The sequence below is a fragment of the Aplidium turbinatum genome, chromosome 7 (assembly GCF_918807975.1).
Source record: "Aplidium turbinatum chromosome 7, kaAplTurb1.1, whole genome shotgun sequence".
Lineage (NCBI taxonomy): Eukaryota > Metazoa > Chordata > Ascidiacea > Aplousobranchia > Polyclinidae > Aplidium > Aplidium turbinatum.
Window position 1 is genome coordinate 20383161 of NC_137478.1, and position 17260 is coordinate 20400420.

General features: G+C 34.9%; 1 protein-coding gene across 1 annotated transcript; it reads right to left on the minus strand.

Annotated features, from left to right (window-relative positions):
- Positions 1–1191: 1191 nt before the first annotated feature.
- On the minus strand, positions 1192–16686 carry LOC145774293 (NTPase KAP family P-loop domain-containing protein 1-like). Its single transcript, XM_082585496.1, has 14 exons — positions 16546–16686; positions 12839–12967; positions 12188–12330; positions 11241–11633; positions 10542–10766; positions 9785–9937; positions 8533–8608; positions 7834–7940; positions 7502–7627; positions 6818–6915; positions 5918–6056; positions 3530–3673; positions 3164–3283; positions 1192–2873 (listed from the first exon to the last, which is right to left on the minus strand). The coding sequence occupies exons 1-14, from the start codon at positions 16577–16579 to the stop codon at positions 2628–2630; spliced, it is 2133 nt and encodes a 710-aa protein (XP_082441622.1). The 5' UTR covers positions 16580–16686; the 3' UTR covers positions 1192–2627.
- Positions 16687–17260: the final 574 nt, after the last annotated feature.

Consider the following 17260-nt stretch of genomic DNA (forward strand, 5'->3'; position numbering starts at 1 on the left):
AATATATAATTTGGCATTTTTGGACAACTATTGACTTTTGGTAAGCAATTTATTTTTCAAATTGGTCTAAAAAAATTGTTGGAAAAGCATCACACAAACTTTCCAAAAGATAAAAATTTTCCAATCACAGTAATAAATCATTTTACTGTACCGGTGTATTAAAAATTTATGTTGCTGCATTTGATGTTCTGTTAGTAGGCTATGCTATATCTGCTATACACATGCCATAAAATAGCGTTTTCTCAAAAAACTTTCTTTTTTAACAAAAGTGTATCTACTTCTTTATTTCTTGTTCAATCTTCTTCAAATTTTCAGAAAATGTTTATAGCAACATGGGCATTCAAAAAATAGAACAGTTTTTTTGAAATTTAACTTACTATCCCTTTAACAAAATAAAATGCAATTAAAAATACCTTGTTTTGAAGTTTTATATTTTATGACTCAATATTTCTCATAATTGATCAGTCATCAAAAAATCTTCCCGTTATTTTTTTGTCATTAAGGCAATATAAACTGTAAAAAGTTTCAAATTGATAGGGTAGGCTACACCCCATTTATGTTTTTGGTTTTCAAATATTTCTGCTTTAATTTGTTTAGCTTTAAGAATGGTTAATTGGCTTGTTCGTTATTATTTTGTGAAACTATCTGAGAGATCATTTTAAGACCTTTTCGAAAACGTGTAACTTGTAAAAGTTGTAACAATATCTTGTTTGATTTAGACATTTATCTGCACTACCAACAAGTAGTGCTAGCATTAGTGTTGCCGCCTGAAAATAGGCTATATGAAAGTTTCTAATTTTATGCCCAAATTGTTAAAAAATCTGTCAAATTTTTTTCAATTTTACAAAGTTTAGTAGCCTACTTATTTAATGCACCAATTTATTATTTAGTCACAGTTTTTATAACTTAAAAAATAAAACAAACATAATTTAAAAATTGTGTGCTTAAATTTTTAGAAAATCTGTTCAAGATCTTAATTGACAGATTAAAATACTATTTTTGAAATTTTACAAATTAAAATATGCAGATTCTTAATTTTCCAACATTGGAGTATCTTTCGATTACGTGATATTTTTAATAATAAATTTGTAAACTGTAAGTATCCTAAAAATTTCAGACCAAATTTGCAACTAATTATAGCTACATTTGTTTCTTACCTCTCACAGCCGAATAGGTGACAGTACATTCACATTTTCAGTTGAATATTATAATTTCACTTGTATTTCATGCATTTTGACCAATGGTAAATCATAATCTTGTTTTTTTTTCTCTTAAATGCATCATAATTGAAAAAAATCTATTTTTATGAAAGTTTGAAAAACATGACGAAATAAGCCTACTTGACTTTTCATCAAACTTGCTTAACTTTCCACAATTTGCAACGTTCGAAGATACATTTTCTCAGAAGATTCATTCTCTCAGAAGAAGTCTCTCAGCTCCTATTTATGATAACGCTTAATCAAAATGATCTTTAAATAAGAGGCAGGTTATCGCAAAGATATGAAAAAAATAGAACTCACACTTATAAAAAGGTTATGAGGCAGAAACTGTATTTTATAAAAGCTTAATAATGCAATATCGCATTGTTATTTTTCAAAAATTTTGTAATAAAAAGTTGGATTTGTTGATTTATGTGATATCACTCTAACCACTGAGAAAAATGTCATTGTTTTCTTTTCTTGAATTTCATAAGACATTAAAATTGTTTTGTTTTTTTACATTGCAAATAAAAAGACTCAGTTAAAGTCTGCATAAGCAGCTGTAAGAAATAGCAAATAGGTAACTGACCAAAATGCTTAATTTTTAAATTCGAACAAACCATAGTGCCATCACTTTAAAACCATCATATAGCTAGCAGCAAACAAACTTAAGAAATTACCAGAAACCTACTGTATACGGTACTTTGAAATTTATCAAAGTAACGGTATATTATTTGCAAAACATCAAATTACATACATCATAAAAGTGAGAAATGTGTAGAAAAATGGAAGTCTTTTTATCAAAAAACTGTCAATTGCAAAGTTTACTCGAAGTCGAAAATTATGGCAGTTTCTGTTGCAAATTCGTAAGGTATTGACATTAGCTATAGCCCTGAGGAAACCTAAAAAAGTAACAAAAAGTAGTTGTAGGCTACCAATTATAAAACTTTTTTTATAAATCGATATTCAAATTAGTGTCGATTAAAACTATAGGCCTACATGAACTCGAAAATGCTCGATACTGTTCACAAAATGCCACTTTTCTATGTACAGCAGGCTAAATGTTCCACGTGAGTAAGTGGCACGTATGCCCAGTAGCGTTGATTAAGGGTTCATGGGGTACTTTTGAATCCGGATTCCGGGCCCGTGATAATTTTAGGGTCCTGAAAGCTTTCCAAAGAGCTCGGGAACTTAAAGAAACCACCGCAGATATTATGGATGCAGTAGGTTTTCCAAGTGATTTTATTTGGGGCCTGAAGATCTCATTAGTAGGCTACTGAGCCAAAATTATCTCAGCGACCCTGTGTAGTGTGTATGTCTATTACAGTACGCCTGTTACATAACAGGCTACTGTAGCTACTAGCTACATATCAAGTAGGCACGTGTCGCATGCAGCAGCCTTTCTTTGTCATGACTACTTTGTGCATTTTATAATTCTGTTGAAGTGACGCAAGCAGTTTCAGAAAGACGCTGATCGTGGCAAGTAATTCCATAAAAGGTTCTCAGTGCAGAGACTATGTGTTTGAAGAAATTCCAATCGCCTGGTGTCATCACTGGATGAAGTGGAAGCTCTGTTAATGAATGGTCGCACAGTGTTCTTCCAGAAATTTCATTTTTGCGAATAATTTCTCGGTATGTTTCCAAAGATTTTTCGCTTATTCCTATATTTTCCAACTGTAAACATAATTCAAAACATTTTAGATAGACTACATTGGCAAATGATAGAACCATCCAACACGCTTAAATCAGGTGGTTGAATGTGGTATTTTGTACTTGTGCCCTAGCAACGTAACTTGTCTTGGTTACAATCATGTTTCCGTTACAGCCACTGTATATCACGGCATCACATATAGGAGTATTACAGCTAATGTCAAAATCAAACACACAGCACCAATATTTTGAACACTTTCTGATGTAACAATTATCCCAGTGAGTAGAATATTCATAACTCTTTGTCAGCGTACCTCGTTGCAAACGTCATCAATGGTCCAGTCGTTCAAAGGTCGGCTTTGTAACCATCTGTGTTGGCAGTTGTCCACATGCACTGCTATCTTCCGACAGATAAAATCTTCTGCCGAGCATTGCTGAAAGGAATTGTATTTCTCGAAGTGGTCAGACGTTAAAACGATGTAAAAAAATATCTTTCTTTGCTTCGTTGGAGCCACGTAATTCGTTTCAATCTTGACATTTACTAACTTTGAAAAATAGAAACTTTTCTTGGTTATTTTTACTTGGGCTTTCTGTACTCACAGATTGAAAGCTTATTTCCCCTTTAGATGCTATAAAATTATGATTCAATGCGACTTTAACTTTACAAATTGTGCACTTACTGCCACAAGGATCCTAAGTGAACTGTTCAAATTTGTTGTGTAGGGAAGAAATTTCTTCATATCACTCACAGTGAAGGAATAATGCTGCAAGAAAGTGATGAAAAGTTGGGGGTCTCCATCTAAATCCAGCAAGTTTTTCCAATCCTGTGTAAGCATAAAAAATGTTTCGACAGTTAGCACTTCAGAAATAGCCTGTTGATGTTTAACTTTTCCAAGTATGCTAACTTTTGTAATGTTGCTCAATGACGTACGCAAGGGTTGTGGGTGAGGTACGTGGGAGTCTTCAAAAACTATTCCACTTTTCATAGTATCGAATCACGATATTAACTAGTCTATCGTTCTTGTCTGAATTATTACTACCAAGAACTAGCTGTCATTGCACATTACCGTCACTATGATTCTTACCGATGATAATGAATAAAAGCACGATCCAACTTTGGCTTATATACAACTATTTTGAAATCTGAAGTTTCTGACTTGTTTACTTTACTAAAAATTTTCAAGTTGGTCCAAAGACAAATCAGGTTTCCCAACAAACCTTTCCTGGCTCATTTTCTCCCTGCCCTATCACAAACACTTTTTACTGCATTTATTATTGTGATGTTAAGGGAAGCTTTCATATGTTACCATACAAAAATGTAATACGATCATAGGCGACAGTGCGATAAAACTGCAGAGTTAAACGATCCAAGCACGTGAAGTCATTTATAGGCAGATTAAATTACGTTTTAGAAACGGTGAACGGAAACTTGCGAAGGAAAATGTGGCACTGGCAAAATAGGCACAAATGCAAGATGAAAAAATAGCACAATGACATGTTTTGCTAAATTTAGAGTTCAAGGAAATACTTTTCGCATAATTTACACTCGAAGCATCGAAAGCATCGAAGCATCGAAAGCGAATACTGTGACCGGCACCACACATGAACTGCGCCATTGTCGTATTTCCCGCAATGTAGTCTTCACAAAAGTTCTGCAAGCGTGGTTGTTTTTCAATGTAAACCCAATTTCGCTTCTTCTTGAGAAGTTGGCCTCTACAGCATCTGGTGCCAGCATGCTAGAAACTGTAGTTTCTTCCTGCTTAAGTGCCTTAATACACTTCCAGATGGAAAGGTGGTGGTGGCAGACGAGAGGGAAAAACGGCAGTTTCATCCTTCGCACTGATTGTTGGTTCTGGAGCAGTTGTTGACAGTTGCCTGATGCATTCAGGAGGATTACAAGGAGCCTAGGTATTATTGTATTAAGCCCAAGTTGACCCTAGCACAGTGGTTCTCAACCTTTTTTCTTTCGTGGCCCATTTTTGTTTGCATAAAAGTTCTGTGGCCCATTCAGTTTTTATGTAAGAAAAAAAATTACAAAAAAGGTTTATAAACAAAAAGCAGCAGAACATTGCCTTTGGAATGTTGCTGGAATCCTCTCGTTGAATCCAGGCCCTGACGCTTCACACTATTTTCTTTTCGATAAAAAAAGTTCACATCTTCATCCTTGTAATTTGGATGAACTTTTTCCAAGTGAAGTTTCAGTTTTGATGGCCTCAATGAATGATGACTAAGAACTTTACAACATAATACACATTGTCCTTTTTCTTCTCTGTTATCAAAAATTGATGCACATACTGAATGTAATTTTCATCAAACTTAAAGCTTCAACTATTGTCAATTCTTCGCCAAAATAATCCACAAAATAAAATGCTGCGCGTACTAAAAAGCGGTTCTGCAGAAGTTCGACAAGGCTACCGCTTATAAAGATGGCATGTGTGCTTTTTTTCTGCGCTATTTTTCCTAAAATCGTTAGAACACCATCTGAGATTAGAAAAGCCACTCAAGTTTCACAAGTTGCATCAGAAACTGAGAAGTTGTCACCCATATCTGTCAAGCGGAGATGACAATACGTCATGCCATGCCTGAGCTGTTTGTTAAAAATTTGTGGTCGGAATAGAACAAGTATTTTAAGCACAACCTTAGTCTATAGGTCCAAAGTGATGCTTTGGTAAGTATTGTCTGTGTATAGACTACAAATTGACTTCACTTCACTTAGAAAATAAAAGTTTTTGGATTCCAACTTAGCTAAACTTTTTCACCACCACCAAGTTTGTGTTAGCCTTGGTGACAATGAAAAACAACTTGATCTCAGTTCCAAGATTTCTCCTCAATTTTTGTGTCATAATGAATAAAACAATAAACTCAATTTGACACACTTCTTTATATAGTAGACTAAATGATATTGTGCAATTGTCTCTGTCGTAGGCTACCATCAAAGACGCTGACACGAAAAAAGTAGTAGGCCCAGCCTAACTGTATTGAAATAAATGTATTCAGCTTAACAGTAGTGCAGGCTACAAAATAAAAAAAGTCTAAATTATTGCTTTTATAAAAAGCATCAGGGTTACCTGCGGTCTGCTAAGCTTGGCTTCAACCAGTTGATAAACATTGACAAGGAGAGCGCAGTCACATAACTTGTGTATGAGACCATCATGAATGCGGTGCGTCTGGGCATTGTCCACAATTGTTTGGCGGATCCAACTTATTCTGACAAAGCCATAAACTACAATTTTAATGTCAATTTTGAAGCAGAAAAATTTTAAAACCACAAGTGATATATCTGGCTTCGTAGTATTATTTGGCACAGTTGGTAGTAATCATTACTAGGATATTTAAACTCTGGTTTTTCATTTGCTTAAAATCATTTTGTATGTTTCGGTAGCCTAATAACAATTTTTGACAGTTCAATGCCGCATCTAAACCTATCACAACTCATGAGCAAGATATGATTTATCGCGCTATTTTTCTACTAATTTTGATTCCCATGTTATAGAAGTTTTCAATTATAGAATTCCTTTTTTTTAGAGGTTAGGCTTATACAATGAAAGTCGCTTGAAAGTCGAAACACAGCCTGTTGGTAGATTATTTATTTGGTAGCCTATCATTGTAGCATTTATCGAAAATTTATGGTTAGTGAAGTTATGGAAAGTAATTTATTCGTTGCTGCATTTACTGTAATGTAAATTAATAAGAATCTCATTACATCATTACATGAATAAAAAATCACTTATTACCTCGCAATTTTACATTATGAGCGGGCTAATCAGCAACCAGAAGTAGGCTAGCGAGTGCCTGTTTTATGGTTTCAAATCAAGCAAACATTTTTAAACATTTAAATAATCATGTAAATCAATCTACGAAGAAGCAAGCCGTTGTGTAGTCTGTTCTATGTTGTGCGGAAATCCAGTTTACGTTCATAGTCTCTAACAACGCCCAAAACAAACTTCTGTGTAATTTCATCGACTGACCTGTATGGCCATTGGTCAACAAAACTTATCCAAGTAACAAGTCGTTTTATGTCGTCAGGAGACGGATGTTGTTTAGCACGTAGCATCATCATGTGCACCTGCGGGTGGTTTGATGAAGCAAGCCATTTTACAAAGCAGTTGAAAATACTTGAGCTTAAAAACAAATTGTAAGAACTTCTAACATGTCGTGATGGGGTGTTGGGAATTAGCTGATGTTAACCAAGTCCAACAATTTTGTCATTTTGTATTTACTGCAGGCTTTCATTACTGCAGATTTATATACAGTAGTTTTTTTTACTGTTGCTTCATGAGGTTTTAAGTTGAGACCGGTCAATTTTTTGTAAGTTACGACGAAAGAGCTCACTTTGAGAAATAAACAACAGCACGTTACACTCAGTGACAATAAAGTTTACGCTGCTATGCCTAACTAGTAACTACAGTACTTATAACTCCGTTACAGACATTAAAAAAATATGTTCAGTACATACGTAGCCTACTAAATGGACTTTGATATTTTTTGTGAGACACATTTAAGAACTACTTAGAAAATGAGTGTAGAGCACAAATATAATTAGTTTATATCATGTGAAAGCAAGCAAGTTGCTGGTAGAGTGGTAGGTATGGATTGTCATAAGAGGTGATCTAACCAAGTCAAAAGGTGTGAAGATATCGAAAGAAACTTACAGCAAGTTGCGCAGAAGTTGTCACTCGTCTTAACGTTCTTTCGTTTCCATCAATGAACTGTGGCAATTCGAAGCCCAACGATAAATCTTTTTGCACTTGATTGATCGTCACTGAACACTTATAACTCTATAAGGCATAATTTTGGTTTAGTTTAAACTCCTCGAAAGAAGATAATTTAGAAACGTGAACTCAGCGAATACGAACACAAAAAACTCGAACACAAAAACGCAGTATTTTATCCAGATTGAGATGACAACCAATTTCCACATTTTTTTATTATCAGACAGATGAAATAACAAAATAAGATTAAAACAAATCAAACTGGTACCTACAATTAAATGAGATTTCAGATTTTTGAAGATTGGTTTCAATTGTATGGTGTTCTTATTGACTGACAACAGACCATCTGTTTCGCTCATATTTTCGTCAAGGTTTTTACCTGTGGAGTTAAAAACTTTAAACTAAGTAAACAGCCACGTACTCAAACAGCACAGATCTCCATCAGGCACTGGGTCATTAAACTGGTGGAAATCTGCTCCAGATTAAGTGCCTGACTGGGGATCAATGGTTTTCTATTTATGAGTTTTCTGCTTTGCCAATACTTTAAATATTGAGTGCTATGTAGCCTTCAAGAACGCATTTTTAAATAACAGTAATAACCAAGCAATGTGCAAATTTCCTGATTGTTTTTATGATTGCAGACTTTCCTGCAGCGTAGGCACATCAGACTATCTAATGCAGTGTCTTGTGACATGTTTCTGCTACTGCGCCACATTTTTTATATCATTTCACTGCCTATTGATGTTGACACGATGTAAAATGTAACTCATAATCTGAATGGGCTTCCGTGGCCACAAGACAATAGAATAAAATCTTATAACATCTTGAAATTATATCTACAAATAACGCATCATTTAAAAACAATGTTTTAATACGGGTAGCCAATCATTTATTTTTTTGGTAAACGCAAAATAAATTCAAATAATTGAAAATGCAACACTGATATTCACAAATCAATCTCTTTGACCTACCTTGTTCATTGTATATCTTGTGTGAGGTATTGTGCTGTCTTGACTTGTAAGCCAACGGAGGGATGTTGACTGGCAACTGAAAAACATTTGTGTTAACGAACACATGTTACAAACATAAATTATTTAGATTTTTGTTTTCGACACAACAATATTTTCAGGCCACACGATTTCTCATCTCCCAGCGAATTGAGCTCTCACAGCCAACCCTGATACTGATTCAACGAGAAACAATGTAGCCTATTCAACCTTGAAATTTTTTAAACGTGCAATTAATTTTGTCTCCACGAACAGCAGTAGCCGGCACTTTGAAAATCCTAGCTACATCTATTTACTACATACCAACATATTATCACTAGCTCCTTCTGGTAATAATTTTCTTTTGGCAGTTTCTCGATTAACTTTGAAATAATGAAACTTGTCCCGAAACAATTGATTTATCTTTCACACTTCGTCTCATAAGCATACTTTTCTAGCCACCGAATGAAATCCAAATGTTGTTATATTCTGTTCTTATATCATTGCAATTGAATTAGGAATGACTATTTCGATTGTGACTGTGGTTAGTTTGGTGCACTGACAGAAGCAATTGTTTGCACATAGCAATTATCCCACATTATAGATCTAACAGCATTAAAAATGTTATTTTTTTGTATTATTTGAGGATCATAATATATCCACTGCTGTAATACGAGTATTATATGACCAATTTTCCTTTTGAAAAGATTGTATAGTTAAATTTAACCCAAGAATTCCCCACTATAAGGGGAATTTTTCAATTTGCTGGGAGGGGATTTGGTTTTAGGATTGCAAAGTTTTTCAAGCCTAGTAAGAGTCTAGACTAGAGCTTTAGAGCGTGTTCAAATCACTTTTGAATTAACATGTTTTCACACACTGAATATACCTTTGCAACTTTATAGGCTACCTTTCACTCAAAAAGTTGAGAGTATCAATAAGCAATGAAAAGAGTAAATAAAGCATCTGTGATGTCACAGATAGCCTACTACTCACAATACATAACAGTTAGAGCCTGTTTGGGAAACCAAGCAATCACACGCAAACTTTTTAGGTAGCTACAGTAGTAGGGGAGATATTTGTAGGAGGAATCTAGGTTTAAATAGATCGACTAAATTGGGTTCACATGATAAAAAAAGGTTGAAAACCATTGAGTTAACCAATCGCTAGGGGATTATAACTTACTGTACAAGAACACAACAACGCAAAAACGCTTTGACTTATATTTCAATAAATTTACTTGAATATGCTTTTTCAAGAATGCGTGGCCACTGATATTAGACGACAACTCTTTGCGAAGAGCATGTTGAATTAAATTGGCGGCTATGGTTGGATCCATGCAAAGGATCTGCAAGTACGAAGAGTTTCGAGAAGATTGAAGGAGGGAAACCACCTGCCAATAAAAATACAACGTTCCGTGCTAAACACATAATTTTTGTTGAAATTAATTCTATTTGAATAATACCTTCTGATGATCCGTTAGGTGAAACAATTTGTAAAGGCTTCAAATAGTAATAACTATATTTGATTTAATTTTTGTTGATATTACTTTTGTGGTGAATTTGTTTGATGCTTTGATACATTTTCTATCAACGCATTGTTAAAAACAATATAAAAGCTTTACCAATAGCTAATTGTTCCTTGATAAAAAAAAAACTGGATTAGAATGATCAAGATAGGTTAAAAGTTCTCCGTCAGCTTATTTTGGCTCGCTGTATCAAAAAAACAATGTTTGTTGGTGACATACCGGTAAAGAAATAGATCAAGTGATTAAATGTTTTGTAACTTATTTCATGCATCATTTTTATAGCTGAAAATTTTAGACCTACTAATGAGACCAACAGTATTTTAATAACAGTAAAAGTTTGATACACCGAAAAAAGTAGGCATATGTTATTATGTAGGCTACCGGGTTTCACAATAGAAACAATATCAGTCCTTAATCTGATTAGAGTAGACTTACCAATGATGCTGATAACAAAAACAAAATAGCCTACTTGAAAAAGTTTCATTATCTTGTTTTTGCCTAGTAGATCTATGTCATCGATGATCAAGCATAGGCGAATCTCCTTATCCAAGAATACGCCCATGTAACGCAAGACTGAAGTTATATAGAAGACTTCGTTTTTCACGGCTCCCATAAACCCCAAGCTTGAACCAAAATCAGCTTTTTTGGAAAGAGAAATTATTTTTTGCACTTGAGATTTGGCAAGGTTCATTGCCTAGAAATATTTAATCAATAACTAGTTAATTTTATTCTAAAGTTACCTTGCATTGACTGATTTTATTTATATGTAATGAAAATAAAAAAATGAAAGCGTTTCAGATCAAGGGGCTTTCATTTTACTCAAAAAATATTTGCAAAATCTGATAACTTTGAATTGTTGGTTCAGTGGTTAAAAAAATCTCCTTTAACAAAAATGAAAATAACGTAGAAGGGTGATATTGTTTTGTGCTCATCTAGTAACAAGCACGATAATAGTAACAATCTGCTGTAGTTGCATTGGCAAATTCTCATATTTTTTCCTCTTTTTACTAATGAAAATAGCATAGGCCTAGGTCATATCATATTCAATGCTGCTTAGGCATACAAAATTATTTTAAACGTTTGTTATAGCGCACAAATCATCAATAACACCATAAACATGAGCAAAAGATCGTAGATTTGCTAGCTAAGCGTAATTTCTCTAACTTACTATTTTCAAAATGTCGACTATTTTAGCTGTAAACCCAACTCCTATTGCAGCAGTGACTGCTATGGTCGTGACGTCAGATGACGATGTTCCTCCTAAACCTCCAGTAGTTGGAACTCCAAACACCAACCAACAAGTAATTCCTGTTGCAATTAAAACCAGTACCAACAATGGCAGAATAAACACCCGACAAGATGCACATTTCCACCTTTTGTTAGTTTGCGAAACATCTTCGTTTTCTTCCAGAAATGGTCTCAAGTGACTTTCAGGCTTATAATGACAAGTGCGGAAAATTTTGACAGCCCATTTTCCAAAAGCGTGGTCAACTTCTTTCGATATGTGAGTGATCACTCCTGCCCACAGTTTGTCACTTCCAGCATAGTCAAGAATGCTGAACTAAAAAAGTATATCCAACAATTAAATAAAATTAATATTTTATATAGTGTTGAAGCCATCGCAGACATGCGTTGCGCTCGGCGCTTTACAAAGCAAACAATACCAGCGTAGCTATACAAAGGCCAACCGAGTGCCTGACAAGAATAAGACTCAAAATTATTCTTATGAAGTTTTTGGTATGACCGGACAGTGTATCGAACCCACGTGTACCGATTTCAGAGGTGAACACTGAACATTCCTACCAGTAAGCCACTAAATAGGATACCTATATCTCACTTCACTTTTGAAAGTCAATACCTCTTGACAACTTTCTATTTTTTATAAACTTAAATTTCAAGATGTTGCAAAATCCAATAAGCTCACTGGAATTGAATTTTTAATGTTTCACAACTTAAAATTTAAGAAATATTTTACTTTCTCTTGTTGCGGTGGTTTGTCAACTTTTTGTGACAAATTAAAATACTTGAGCGTAATTTCTATTTTCTTGTTTTTTAGGTAGCATCTTCAAAAAAGAATATTTCATTAAGTCTTAACAAAAGAATGAAAATGCTTACGTCAACAAATATATATCGAACAGCATAACTTCTTGTGGAATTGAGAATCGGCTGAAAGAATAAAAGCCGGTATAATAGAGAGAAGATGTTGATTGAAAGCTTTTTATCATCACGCGGTGAAGAAGAGTAGTTCTCTATTCGATCTGTAACCAAATTTAAAATTACAGTATACCGAAAACTGTAAATGTAAAATTGCTGCTAGTGGCCGTTGTGTTAGTGTTCCAAGTTATTAAGCATCGACTGCGCTTTCTGTTAAAGTTCTTGTTACTTTATGAATCAATACATATAAATGCATAAACGCAATCTACAACTTGGCTCCATCAATGTGTTTTGGCGGGTTTACGAACACAGTAAAACGTCTTTTCATCCAGTAAATAAAAGTAAAAATTATAAAATTTATCTCGGGTCAGGCAATCATTCGCCACCATGTGATAAGGTCTGATTTGCCTTTTTGTGAGGAATCTTGCAGACTAGTAGTCTGACATGTACTTTGGCATGAAATTTACTAAAAGTATGTTAACTTATCGTTCACTGCCTGGTGATGTTATTTTGGCAGTCAGCACAAGGCTTAGCACTCAAATTTTTTTTTTAAAACGGTTGTCAAACCAGAAGCAAACAATAAACCGTTAAATAATTGTTGAGTTAGCCTACCTCTTGTTTGTTTCAGTAACTGAGTTTTTCCACTGCTCCATTTTCCAAACACTCCTACAGTAAGAGGCGGTTTTTGACACAGCAAGGTGTCTCCAAGTATTTCAGCTAATTCTGAAATGTCAGCAGTCTCTGCAAAAGAAAAACGGAATTGGCAATTCCTTATTGTTTTTTTTTTTTATTCAACGAAATGTTGAAAACAAATTTTTTTACTACGCATAATGAGTTGTAACAAGAGGAAATGAGGCCTTCTAATTCTTACACCATTTCTTTTATCATAAACAGCCTACATTTTGTGACCCATTGGCGTTAGCCTGTCGGCAAACTTTCGTTTTTGCCACAGAAAAAAAAAGACATGTTAGTCCACATCTATTTTAGTTCGATGTAATCTGATCCAGCACAACGAAACCTTTTCTACTCAAAGAAACTTTTTTGCCTATGGATGACAATGTTATACCCTACTCTACTGGGGCAACCCTAATGATTTTCAATCTTCGTTGGACTAAGGCAGGGGTGGGGAACCTGCGGCCCGCGGGCCGAATGCGGCCCGCGTGACTGTTCCGTGTGGCCCGCGTCAAAATTTCTTTACCCAAAATATATTGAAACAACAGCTCAAAAAAGAGTAGTCTCTGCATTCTCAGTATGTTGGGAATGGCCTTCTATGACTAGTTAATCCATCATAGTCATCAGACATGCGGAAACATGCTTTGAAATATGTGTCTCTGTTTGGAAGCACCTACCGTTGCGAGCAGTTTTTTTCCAAATTGAATCTAACAAAAAGTCGGCTTCGCTCCAGACTGACTGATAAAAATGTGGAGATGCAGTTAAGAGTTGCAACATCTTCCGTGTTAGCAGACATCACACGACTCACCAAAAATAAAAACTTTCAGCCATCCCACTAGCTGTGAAAGTGATATAAATCATTGTCTACTTCGCTGCATTTTTTTATCTGTAAATAAAATTTCGAAATTTCTAGTGGCCCACCTGTGTTATTTCTCATTTTATGTGGCCCGCAATACTAAAAAGGTTCCCCACCCCTGGACTAAGGCATGTCAAAAAATTGTTAAATCTATCGCGCCGCATTGACTTACTAGGTGTACGTTAATGTTTGTTAATTTGTTTGTTTTCACTAACTTATAAATTGTAGCTGCTAATTTGAACAAGTGCACATAATAGAAGTTAATTTTGTTAAAATCAATAAACGCAAGTATACCGTTCAGCGTTACAGCAATCTAAAAGGTGTGCCTGCTTTTATGCAACCTATTTTGTTGGTCTTGATATTAGTTGGAAGTGATCTGATTCTGATGATCGAGCGAATTACGCAGTTAATTGTCGATCTACTGTGACACAAAATAAATGCTCTCTACTAAACTAATTCGACACTTTGCACTTTGCAGCATTGCGCTACGGCTGCAACATTCAAATCACTAAACTTTTGCGGCTCACCTGTAACCCTCTTGCGGCACACACTTTAGGAAAATCTGGACTGTGTGATGAGTGATATCACTGCTATTGTTCAACATAATGGCACTGTTTAATACCAGATCAAAGTATCCAAACATAAGACATTCTCTATTGGACAAAAGTTACAGAAAGCTTTAGGCTATTAGAAACTCATTCAATTTCGGCAACGTTGCATTTCACTCTTTTTGATAATAAATCAATTCCAATTATCCTTGAGTATTTTATGCTGATACCTACTTTTATAAACAGGCCTATAGCCTAGCTAGTGTTGTTACAGTTTCACGATAGCTTATTCACCTTATTGAAAGAAAAAGGTCGTTTCAAAAGGTCGAATAATGGCATTTTGTAGAAATTCCGCAGATAGAATTAGCTATATAAAATTAGTTCTCCCTCCGCGTGATTGTGACTTTCTTTTCGATAAAACCGCTTTTCAGTAAATATTTGAAAGCAAATCATTTTCCATGCAAAACACAAAGCATTCCATTTCCATCAATGGCCGTTCAATGATCTGCAGGGTCACAATCCCATTACTATTTCACATTATCTTAGCCTTTTTTCTGGCAAGCTTCTCCTCTAGCAATAATAACATGCTTTGCCAGCATGCAATTTCAAGTTTTAGTTCTTTGAAATCTTACTTGACTGTGAGTTCATTTCAGTGTATTTGTTGTATTGGTGAGGTGCAGTGAGGTTAAACGTTACGGGAAAACCCTTTTAAAAAAAATTGATGGACTTCCAGGTTTTCATTTATTATAACTGGAAACTATTTCATAATTTTTGCTTAAAATTTAAAATGAGTTGTTGCTTGATTCATCCACTCAACTCAGTTACTATCTGCGAGTGCAGAATCCAAGTAATTGACACTCACTAAAACTTCTTGTTCAAAACGACTCTTCTAGAAATAGAGTTTGAACAAGAAAGTTCTAATTACTGCTACCCTGATAATTGACTACCTTGATAATTAGGTCAGAACACTCTTTATTACTCTACTATTAGGGAAAATTTTGGACAACGAAACCAGATTGCACGAAAATGCAACCAATACTCAGTCTTTGTACAATGTATAGCCCAATCTGTGAATACCCAATTCCAAAAACATATAAATCTCAATAAGCAGGAAATTGAAGTGAACTTATTTCAAGCGCAGGTAGGCTATTAATAGCCCAAGCAGCCCACATTCCTTTTCCTTCTGCTTGTTTAACTTTAAATAAAACTAGTACGGTCGTCTAATAAAGGAATAGTTTGTGACAACCGTTTTCGACAGAGCAATGTGCGATATGTCGACTATGATGACTAAAAATAAATAATCCTATGTGTGAAAATATTTGTTTGCAAGTGAGTTTAAATGATAAAAGCATAGCTTAACTAGCCTACCTATTGCCATGTTCTTCATTCAGTTAACTAGCCTACATCTACAACAAAGATTTCGAACACGCTGCAAAAAGGATTTCAAGCTTACTTTAATAACTTCCACGGACTGCCTCAAACAAACAAATTTCAAAACTCCGTAGGCTATCCAAGAAACACTCACCTCAATCAGCTACAAGTATATAGGCCTACAGTAGGCCTATCTAAAATGCACAATTTTCCAAATGTTAAAACCCTACGATTTTAAGTCTTTTTAGTGCTTTCTGCTTTGATTTAAAAAGGAAACACGCACCGAACTACAAATAGTTTGAATCTGATTTATGAGTTATGACAGATAGAAACTTGAAACCCACACAGTGCGTCGATGATTTCTTGTTTGTCACCATAGATGCAACCTTTAGGAGTGACAAATCTGACAAGTCAAGAAGTTTAAAGACTGCATAGTGCATATGTACAAATACTAGGGTGACAAATGACCATCAGCCTGACAATCAGCCTTTATAAGTTTTTGCATAACACAATTTCGTGTAGGCCCTAGTCTAGATCTAAATGCAAAATTGTGTAGTGTGCAACCCAGAATCACAGACAGCGCCACACTTTCTAGGGTTCTTTGGCCCTGATTCAAACCGTTAGGTTTAGTTTTCAACTTATTTTGATACTTTTTAGTAGTAGGCACTAGGCAGTGTGTGAAACAAGAAAAGACAAACCAAAATCTTGTTATTTACAGTGTTACATTTATGAAACCACGTCAAAATTTGTCCTAGTCTAAAAATACCAACCCATACTTATTACTAGTAGCAGTAAGCAGTGAACCTGGTCAGCTGGTAGACTCGTTGACTGAACTATCATTCGAAACAAGTTTTGATAGCTACACGCTTTACCTTTAGCAAAAGACGTTTCCTTTTTGCTTTCCATGCACTTTTTAAGTTTTTCTTTGTATAAGCTTGCTACAGAATTATCCAAAGTGTTCGTTGCGGAAATTCATCATTTATGTAAATGCTCATTGCTCAGCATCGTATAGCGTTGGCTACTGGCTACAGTTTGTTTTTTCTTACGCTGTAGTTAAGCCTTTCAAAGTGACCAAATACGTATTGTGTACAGAGCAATATTTGCTTGACAAAGCCTTTATTCCAGGGGTGTTCGAACTGATTCACTGGTGGTCATTTGCAGATAAATTAAAAAATACCACACAGTTTATTGTGTGGTATGATTTACTATTTGTCGAAATGATTTTGGCATTTTAAAAATTGTAAAGTTTCTTCTTCGATTGTAGTTTTAGTGATTAAAACTCACAGACAATCGCCTTGTGACAAAAAATCCATAATAAAAGTATTTTTGAAAGTCTTTCCTTTGTATTAAATTTCAGCAACCAACTTTAGACCTGAGCAATAAACCTCCAACAATTTTGTCGCAAATAGAATATTAAAGGAATTGTGGGCTACAAACCATACGGTTACGTAGGCCTACCATGCTTTTGTCTCCTGCAGGCTTATCCTATGCCAAGCGAGTGGCTTATATTATATTCACCATAAGAGAACTAGCAAAACCGACTGTTGTGTCTACTTACAAGCACACAAAGTTGCGTTACAATGATAG